This window comes from Danio rerio, chromosome 20 (genome assembly GCF_049306965.1).
Source record: "Danio rerio strain Tuebingen ecotype United States chromosome 20, GRCz12tu, whole genome shotgun sequence".
NCBI lineage: Eukaryota > Metazoa > Chordata > Actinopteri > Cypriniformes > Danionidae > Danio > Danio rerio.
The window spans coordinates 9,850,054-9,860,820 of NC_133195.1; the positions used below are offsets into that span (position 1 = coordinate 9,850,054).

General features: G+C 36.9%; 1 protein-coding gene across 1 annotated transcript; it reads left to right on the top strand.

Moving 5' to 3' along the window:
- The first annotated feature begins 992 nt into the window (after positions 1-992).
- Positions 993-10,521, top strand: ptger2b (prostaglandin E receptor 2b (subtype EP2)). Its single transcript, NM_001030250.1, has 2 exons — positions 993-1,940; positions 10,285-10,521. Exons 1-2 carry the CDS (start codon positions 1,152-1,154, stop codon positions 10,519-10,521), a joined length of 1,026 nt encoding a protein of 341 aa, NP_001025421.1. The 5' UTR covers positions 993-1,151.
- The last annotated feature ends 246 nt before the right edge of the window (positions 10,522-10,767 follow it).

Consider the following 10,767-nt stretch of genomic DNA (forward strand, 5'->3'; position numbering starts at 1 on the left):
CTGACTCTGCCTTCATCCACTGTGTTTGTTTGGAATCTTCAGCAAACTGTGCACTCTCACCTTGCTTTTATACGTGTGGTCACAGCATTTGCAACAAGTGTCTCCAATTTTGAGATGTTCTGTGTAATGAATGATGCCAGGTATGTTCATTGTGTTCTAATATTGCTGACTGTGTCAAGCATTTTGCATCACATGAGCTTTCATTTGATTATATGAGCAGAGTTCTTTTGCAACTTGTGTTTTAGCAAGGAAAAATGTGTTTAGATTTATGAGAACGGAGGATTGTGTTTTGTGAATGGTGTCTTCATGTGAAATGTGTTTATAATATTGCAAAATGATGGCTAGATTTGGTAAATGTGTTTAGACAACTGTGGTTTAGATAATTAGCTTTTGTGTTTTAGCATTTGAGAAAAACTGTAATAAACTTCATTTGGCTAAAATAATTCATGTATATACATACATTTTAAGTTCTGTTTATAAATGTTGGGTAAATGTATAGTTAAATATTAAAATTGTATATTTTCCATAATATATATTAGCAAAAAAAAAAAAAAAAAAACATTGTTGGTTCGCAGCTGGAAGGGCATCTGCTGTGTAAAACATATGCTGGATAAGTTGGCAGTTCATTCCACTGTGGCGACCCCTGACTAATAAAGAGACTAAGAAAAAAAGAAAAAAAAAAAAAAAAAAAAAAAAATATATATATATATATATATATATATATATATATATATATATATATATATATATATATATATATATATATATATATATTTGCAAAAACATTTTAATAATAAAAACATTTATTTCACTTTCATGTAGGCCTATTTTTTGGGCTAATTTTTCATTTAGCTTGATACCATACAAGCTGAGAACGCATTACTAAGACATTCAGTAAACCGTTTTAAATTAAGTGCTTGAGTTTTGAATCCATTTGACTCAAACTGCGTTAGTTGGAGTGAGTCATTAGCTGTTGACATCAGAGCGCGCTCGACTGAAACCCCACCTCACTTTCGTTTTAAAGTCATGGGCTGTGCGTAAAAGCTCGCCTTCACTATAAGTTTGGATCTTCTCTACCATGAAATTTCCCTCATATATATCTCTTCAACCAGCGCAGAATTAACCCAGGGTTGGACAATAAAGTAACTTTCATGGCGTCACAGAACGTCAGTTGCCGCGAGCAGATCAGCGTCTCTGGAGGATCTCCCACAATACCCGCGTTCATGTTTTCCACCGGTGTCCTTGGGAATGTGGTCGCCTTAATCCTCTTGGAAATGCGGCGGAGGAAACAACCGGCATCTCTATTCCACGTCCTGGTCTCATCTCTAGTCATCACGGATTTGCTGGGAACTTTCTCCCTCAGTCCTCTAGTTTTAACTGCGTACTTCAGGAACGCGTCTCTGCTCGGGATGAATGAAAATCGGCTGGCCTGCGGACATTTTGCATACGCGATGACATTTTTCAGCGTGGTGACCCTCGCCATTCTTCTGTCCATGGCCGTGGAGCGCTGGCTCTCCATTGGCCATCCTTTCTTTTACGAGAAGTACTCGAGTAAACGGTGCGGGTACATCACCATCGCGCTCATTTACCTGCTGTGCGCGCTCTTCTGCGTCACACCTTTCCTCGGGTTCGGGAAGTATGTCCAGTACTGTCCGGGAACGTGGTGCTTCATTGATATGGACCCGTCTGCGAGCGAACACAAGGCGTTTAATATCATCTACGCGTCTTGTTTGCTGCTCATGATAGTGTGTACTGTTTTGTGCAACGCGTCCGTCATTTATCACATTTCGCGCATGTATAGGAGGCTGAAGGCGCACCGGAGCTCAGTCCGGCGGCAGCGCGGACACAAGAGACACCGCTCCATGACCAAGGAGGTTGAACATCTGGTGCTGCTGTGGTTCATGACAATAGCATTCGTCTTTTGCTCTCTTCCTCTTGTGGTAAGACAGTTATAAGCAGAGTTGTCTCATGTCTCTTTCGAACTTTCACTTGACTTTTACATTCATGCTCTCTTTATAGATAGATAGATTGCTATTGTAGTATTGGTTGTAATGGAAGTTATATTTATTATTGGTTTTAAACATTAATGGCCCTTTGGGTCTCTATACTGACTTTTTTTTTGCGTTGTATTGGTAGTATGTTAAAAATTAATACATCCTAATGTATTATGTCTCCAAACCCATTATGGAAACCATTAAAGTGTAAAGTGTAACTGTAGTGGAAACCATATTAAGCTCTTTGATGATTTCTGTTTTCCTCTCAGCAGGGATAACGCTCTCCAAATTAAACACTTAGATTATTTAGCCCTTAATACTAAAAGTTTGTAGGTATGATTTATTTTTATATAATGTTTTTTTAATTGAATGTACAATTCAGTTTTTTTATTGAATGATAAGTTTACATTAAAATTAATTCTCTGTTCACTAAAGATAGTGCTACTTTATTTTCAGACTACAAATAGAGAAATAATACTGATAAAAAGTCAAGCTCACATTGGTCCACATGAGAGTAAATAAGATAAATAAGCATAGAAAGTAAATAAAAAAAAGTGATAAATATTTTGGTTAATACAATTAAAATAATATTTTAAATAAATGCACAATTTTATTGAGATAAACACACAGTATAAAAACTAACAAATGCAAACTGTATACAAATGAAATCATTTAAAAATAATTCATACAAAAAACCCTGAAAATTTGATTTAAAATCTGCAAAATGTGATTTAAATAAATACATTAAAATACAAACAAAATTACAAGAAAATAATACAAATTACATTAACATTAATTGCAAATTATAAATGCAGTATCATAAAGATAAAATACAATACAACTTAGAACTTCATATTTGATCAATAATATTTTAGACCTTTTCAATTTCTATAATTATTTTGCAGTACAATCTGGATCTTTATAGAAGCAATATACTGTGCCTCTTACATTTTAGGATCTGAATCTCTTGCATGACAGATCATAATGATTATCTAAAAGACTAAAAATCCTCAAGTATACAAGAACACAAGAGATCAGACTCTGTTAGCACCACAGTATGGGCTGGATTGGGACTCCTTTAAGGCTGATTTATACTTCTGCGTCAAACACCGGCGTATGCTACGGCGCTGACGCATAGCCCTTCGCCGTGGCCGTCACTGACGTGCACCTCTCAAAATATGTAACTACACGTCGCAACAACGCGTAGCGCAAGCTTTGTGATTGGTCGGCTTGGTATCGCTGACGAGTCTGGGCGGGACCGAGAGCCGCGCGAACCCAATGTAGCGATTGTTTACAAGTGTGGAGTCCTGTGAAGGAGCTCCGGATGGAAAGTTTTGTTTTGTGTTTACGTCATAGTTAAAGTTGCTGCACGTCCATCGGTTGCTGCCTCAAAATGAGCGAGTTTGAGCAACTTGTCCATCCCGGAAGTGTTCAGGAAAAGCAAAAAAGCAGCGAAGAAACTCGACACAGAGGAACATTAACACCTCACTGCCAACTAGTGTTTCGGAAGTGTTAATGCAGACCAACAGAGACAGCGCGCAGAAGTATAAATGCACAGCTACGCGCGTTGCATGCGCCGTGGGTCACGCCGGTCACTTGACGCAGAAGTATAAACCAGGCTTTAGGCTGGGCCACCTCAGTTCAGGACTAACTATATTATCAATAACGTCATTTCCAATTCAGTTTCCAATGACACTATAATGTTTTTTTTTTTTTTTTTTTTAAAAAGAAAACTGCTTTAGAACTCCAAATGTTCAACAACCCTAACAGTATCATATATCTTAACAATAAAAATGAAAAAAAAAAAAAATAATAATAATAATAATAATTACTGTGAGGTTCGAACCTCGCAGGTTGTAGGTTGTAACGCAACATTCTGACCACAACGGCGCTGTTACGCTGGTGTGGTTAAAATAAAAAATATATGTTTCATGGTTATTGGCGAGACTCTTTTTTTTCCCCACAGAATTACTTTCTATTGATGGCTTAATCTTTTTCTCCCCTTTTTATATTTCTGATCAAGTTTTGTCAGATTTATTAATGTAGTGAATCATCTAATCTTCATTGAACAGGTGTAATATTCATTAATATTAATTATTCAAATTCTTATTTTCACTAAGGTGCCCCTGTTTGGGGTTGAATGACAGTTACATCATCATTAACCTGCTGGCTGCATTTTGCTTACAGAGCTGCGAGAAAATGAATAAAATGAGTATAGAGCTGCGGCAAAATAATGAATAAAAAGAGTGAGGCTATGGTCAAATAAATAAATTTAAAAAAGTGCGACTGCTGAGAGTGCAAGCAGCTAGCGACACCGGTCCTCCCAATTAACCAATCCAGGCCTGCGCAGTACGTTCATATTTTTAGGGCTACATTACATGCAAGTGCACTGACTTAAACACTCAAATCTCATCCAAAACTCATCCATAAATTAGTCACTAGACCACTGGACTTATTGCTTTGCAGGTCACTATCACAATACTGACCCATATTTCATTGTTAACAAATTGCACATATTTACCATTGATCCCTTATGGGATCTGTGATTCAGATTCCCTTTAGACTAGTGTTCTAAGTAGCACTGCATAAATACCAGACATGGCCTGCTATCTTGTTTAACTGTAGTAGCGTTGAAGCATTAATTCCCAAGAGTTTAATTACATAGAACATTAATACACAAGCAACAGACTGTCAAGAAACACTTGATTACCCATAGAGAGAATACATGATTGTATCAATTAGAGCTGATTATATAAAAAGGAAATAAATGTTAAGATGTGCTTTGTAAGAGCAGGAGCCTTTCTCTGTTCATAAAGAAACAAGCACATTCTTTTCCGGGTCGTAAATAAATACCTCTGTGTTGGGTTACACACTAGCCATTACCTCTTGCTAGATAGTAAAGGGTGTTTATGCAGTATTTGTTAAATATGACCAATAATTGCGTCTGTTCGGTCTCTTGTGCTCCAAAATGCACTACAGAATGTTACATTTTCAAATACATGCACAAATTGTATGTTCAATCAGTGCTGCATGTAGGGTTGCCACCTGCCCCTAAAATACAGAATCGTCCTGTATTTGAGAATGAAATTGCGTGTCCTGTTTTGAATCAATACGGATTTTTTATCATTTTTTAAAAGTAGCTTTTCATGCAAATCCTCCCACACGCATTTACTGAACATGCCTCATTTCCTACTTTTTATTGGGTAATACTTGACGTAATCGTTAGTTTGATTGGTCTTTGTCCAGTTAGGAGGGTTTGTCTTTTAGGCAGAGTCTGTCAAGTCTTGACAGAGTAATGGCAGATGCTTCTACAGGTAACCCTCCACGTCTTAAAGTTTTAGAGTTTAAACGCAACCGACTGAAAAAATACTGCAGAGAGTGGGAGGAAGCAAATACCTGGTTGCAGAGTGTTAGAAATTGTTATTAAGCCAACTGCACGATTTTGCAGAGAGCGTTCTCTGTGGCTCATGGTGGTCTGTGGGACAACATGCCTCTGGAGAGCAGCATTGAGAGCTTGCAAAAAACAAAGCAGTCAGACAGTTCTGCTTACCCTAGTCTCTCTCGAAGCAGACATGGTAATGACAGTGTAATCATTATCAACAATATTTAGGTTAAATGCTTAATAATGTTAAAAATGTGACCAAGTCTGTGAAAATCTAGCTGGTGTTTTTTTTTTTTTTTGTTTTGTAATTTGTTTTCTACATAAAATAAAGAACAGTCTGAAAATAATAATAATATGTATTTAATATTAACTGAGTAAAACAATGTCAACAGCTAAAATCACAGGTAAATGAATGGCTACAATCAAACTTTATCTCAGAATTAGATTTGGCCTAGTTTTCACACACTGGGGGCCCTGTCATACACCCGGTGCATGGCGCGACGCAATTGTTGTTTGCTAGTTTTAGCTTGGCGCAAGAGTTGTTTTGACATTTTGCACAACGCTGTATAAATAGCAAATGCATTTGCGCTCATATGTGTGCCCTTAGGCGTTCTGGTCTAAAATAGGAGGCGTGTTGAGGTGCATTGCTGGCGCGTTGCTATTTTGAGGAACTTAAATAAACTGCAAAATAGAACAGATCAAATCAGGTCTATAGTCCAGCGTAAAGCGCGTTAGTTGTGCGCCTCGCTTAAACATTTCTTAATACACACAGGGTGTACAGCAATACGCAAATATCTTTACAAATGAAGTAGAATTAAAGGATTAAAATATTACAAAAATTATTATTTTCTAGCCTACATAAATATAAAAATCATCTTTCATGCCTTCTTTAACACAGGGGCTTTTTCAGTTTATTCATAACAATTTGCTTTTGTATAATGTTACTATTAGTAGTAGTATTATTTATTATATGCATATGTATATTTGTTTTATTAAAAACAAGCTTAGATTTGTCCACATGTCTGGTTTTGGACCGTATGGGGCACAGCATGTGTATTTGGATATAACTTTTTTGAACACACTTCGTTATTATTGTTGATTTATTTGTTTGCTGTTAATTAGAACTGAATTTAGAAATAGTTTTGAAACAAATCTTTGCGCTTAAACAAAATTAATTATGTAGAGGCATATTGATGTCTGTGCGTACAAGAAGTTTCCCTATCCACGAGACTGAAAGTGAAAGTAAAGAATGAAGAGGCTCGGTTTTTCCACTTACAAAGTCCGCTATGGATATAGCAAATGCGCCATGGCACGACGCAACTGACTCCTAAAGGGAATAGGAGATGAGACTCTGGTTTATTCTCAAAACACACCTATAACTCATTAAAAGAATAAGCTCAACCATGTTAGACCATGTGCCACAGCGCAAAGCAGATTTTTCCATCCTTAAAAGAGCAAAAGTGGATTCTGACACGCCCTAATGCATTTGCGCCCTACGCTTTGTACTTTTTTGCACTTATTTTGATCATCAAAATAGAGCCCTGGGTCAAAAAATAATTATATTTTGTGAAAATTCTGTAAATACAATGTAAGTAGATCACATTCCAATGCAATATTATGATTTGTTTTTTAAGGCTAAGTCAGGCACATAAACATTAATTTAATACTTGAAACATTTTATTTAATACATTAATACACAATATAATGCCCATGTAAAGAAAATAAACTAGTAAATTACAACTTTCCATATTTTTTTTCCATATTTAAGCCGAAAGCTTAACTACACTGTAAAAAAATCCTGGTTGCCTTAATTCTTAAAGCTAAATCAAAATAATTATGAGTTCATTGAACTTATATTATGTTAAACTGACTTAAAACTAAATAAAATTAAGACCATGATTGACTTAGTTCAGTAAGTTAAAATGACCTAAAAACAAATGCTGTTTAATTGTTCATATAATTTTTACAGTGTAGCTAATGTTTGTATCTAGTTTGTGTGTGTGCTGTTTCATGTTTGAATAGCTGTTACTGCAAATAATGACAAATATTTTAGCCAAAATCTGTTATCAATACCACCCTTTAAAGTTAGGTTAATTCGTATTTTCTTCTCGCCTCTAGGGTACAGCAGCTGAGTTAACACAAGTGTACCACACTAAACATAACATCAGCTATATCAGTCCTGCAGAGATGTAAAAGAGAAAGACTGACTGCTTCTGTTTAGACACTTAGACACTTTATTTCAATGTCCAAGTGTTCATACTTTCCTGAAAACTTATTTTAAGTTGCGATTTACCACCACTAGCATGCTATTGGGCCTGTGATCACTGTGGTCTAGGTCCCCAAGGCATATGGCCCCCACTACAGTATGCGTACTTAAACACTGCTGAATTGCCAATGTGTTCACATGTTCAAAAGACTGTCCGTAAAGGTGACCAGTTCACCAGTCTTCACCGATGTTCACCAAGTGCAAACACAGAGACAGACACTGAAGCAATTCAAAGCCGTTTAGATCAGTTGATTCATCAGTGAATTGCTCATATGTCAGCTCATCGACAGACCAGCTGATTGACGCAACTTTGAAACACCCCAGTGTCCACATCTGTGTTTGCACTCGGTGAACAGTGGCAAAGACTGATGAACTGATCACCTTCACGGCCAATCACAGTAATTTCTAAGGTTGGGTATGGTTTGGGGTTTATTCGATACCGGTGCTAAATCCATACTTTTAAAATGGTACCGTGTCAAACCTGAACTAATACTTTTGAGCCACAAAAGTGTGGTGGATGACTCTAGAAAAATATTTATTTGACAAAAAAAATATATTTTAATCATTTTAATTGAACAATAAAATTCAAGTTTAAAGTGTACATCAATTCATGTTTTATATATTTGCAATAATATATTTCTTTTGATCATTTGTTTGTTAGCATGAATTTAAGATTTGCATTATGGAATTAACATTACATTAGTTTACCTGTGGAAAGGCTGTCATCAAAATCAGGGATCACCTTTTTTTCTAGGGTTGGGGCTTGTGACTACATTCAGTAAACAAATTATTTGCCTTAATCTGAATACGACAATAATATGATTAAGGTGTTTACATGAGCCGCACGAGGGTTCCTTTTATGATCCCATTTTACATGTTACAGCACATAATTCGATTAACACATATCCACAATCCACATATCCTCCGCAGTTTCACTTTCATTTCTGCTTTTTCATTGTTCGACTTTAACAATATGTTGCTGAATAAAGTGAAACTGCCAAACTGCAGTTAATGTCCTGTGACAAACTGAGGTATTGGACGCAAATATGAAGTAAGGACTGGTGGAAGAGTGTTGTCTTTGTGAAATTTGATACAGCACATGTAATGGAAAGAAAAAACCTCCACATTTTGTGACACAGGTGTCTTTGGTCCTTTAAGGTAACCCAAAATCACTGTTTATATGGTAGACTCTTAATCAGAGTATTGTCTTAATCAGGGGTTCTCAAAATTTTCACCACGCAACCCTACAATAGCAACACCAGTGACTCGCAACCCCCTCTATACTCGGAGGTGGTTATAAGCATACAAATATTGCACACAATGGTGCACACACACCAATAGGAACTATATAAACAAGCTTATTGAAGACACAAAAAGTGCAACAGTCTATTTTTATTTACTATTTTACTATTAATTTCACTCAAGGAGAATGGTGAGCACAATGTTTACAGCACAAGACTATTCTTGGTTTAATTTTGGAGACTTGGAGCCACTTGGAGATTGTCCTCCTTGTTCTGTCGTGGCCTCTTTTTTTAATGTACAGTATATGAGCGCCATAAAGGTGTCAATGTTTAACATTGTACCAAAAAAACAATCTGCTGCAACTATTGCTATTGCTGTAATGTTAATCTAGCATAATAACCCCAGGGGTCGCAATCCAATGGGGAAAAAAAAAAATTGAAAGGCTGATGACTTTTTATTTGCATGTTTTTTTTTTAATGTAACTATTAAATATTAACTATATTGAATGTATTATAAGTTAAAAACTATTTAAATATTCTGCAGGTTATGGATAAATCTGATTTAGTATGATAGTAATAGTTTATTAAAATGTATGAGATTTTTGGAAATCATCAAGCGAACCCCCTCTCTCTGACTTTTAAGGGACTGTTTAATATAAATTTTATAATCATTCTTATTGTTCAGTGAACGCATACTGATATAGTTTATTAAAGATGCAAACCCCTCACTGCACGACAGCTGCGCGATCAGCAAACCTCCTAATTCCTGCAGCTCAAGGTCTTTGACTGTTTAGGAGCCTCAAAAGTGGCTGATCTGTTCGACAAAATATTTGAAAGCGTTTCACTGCATACGACTAAAACGATATAACTAAAGAAATCTCCACTGTGCTGAACGAGAGCGTTTACTGAACAACGCAGCGTCAATGACATAAGCGTGCCCAGGCCCGAATGTAATATGAGGCCGTCGGGGAAGACGGGAGGGGGGTGCTTTGGTCCAGTTCAAGGCAACTGTACATAGTGTGAGTACGGCCTAATTGTCTCGCGACCCCCCAGGGGGTCCTGACCCCTACTATGAGAACCACTGGTCTTAGTCATATTAAATCAGAGTATTGGTGTGCTCAGCAAAATTGCCAGATGATGTCAAACAGAACATCATTCCCCTCTGATTTTGGGAATAATTTACAGTTATGGTTGGGTTTAGGGGTAGGGAATAGGTATGGATTATATTTTTCAACAAAAATTCTTACAATACTTGGCAAAATCATGTTGCGCACTTACTACTCTGGTACTTTTTTTAAAAGGGGTACTTTTTACTCATACATTGAGTAGTTTTTAGATAAATGTACATCTTTTGACTTACTGTTTATGCACAACTAACATACTGAATTCTTGTCTCCATAGATTCAAGTTTACCACAATACTCTCTACCACCGAGATCGTCACAGAAACAATGTCATCCCCCTTCTTTTCCTCTCGGCCAACCCCATCATCGACCCCTGGGTGTTCATCATCCTCAGCCCTCCGGTGCCCCGTCTGCTCTGGGACAAGATCTGTAAAGCTGCAAAATCCAAACCCATCAGGGAGAAGGTGCACAGCATTCACCCTGTCCTGTACCATTCGAGTCCACCTGCAGACTGAGGAGATAGAGGAGGATCTGATGGACATTTGCAGAGCAGTTCCAGGATGCAGCGGCTCCTGATCTCCAAAAGCTCTCTGTGTTTGTGGGAGAGATTATAGAGTGATTGCTCTCTCCTGTAATGAAAAAGTGAATGCTGAAAGAGCAGGTCACTAGAAACCTGAAAGGATGAGTCTAAACCTGTGGATGATAAAGCTGGGTGGTGTGTGTGTGTGTGTGTGTGTGTATGTAGATAAAGTCAAAATTAT

What these genes read in the sequence shown, in the direction of transcription:
- ptger2b (NM_001030250.1), top strand. Translation starts at nt 1,152, where the DNA reads ATGGCGTCACAGAACGTCAGTTGCCGCGAGCAGATCAGCGTCTCTGGA. An exon ending in TTTGCTCTCTTCCTCTTGTG is followed by an intron (nt 1,941 to 10,284) that starts GTAAGACAGTTA and finishes TTGTCTCCATAG; the next exon opens with ATTCAAGTTTACCACAATAC.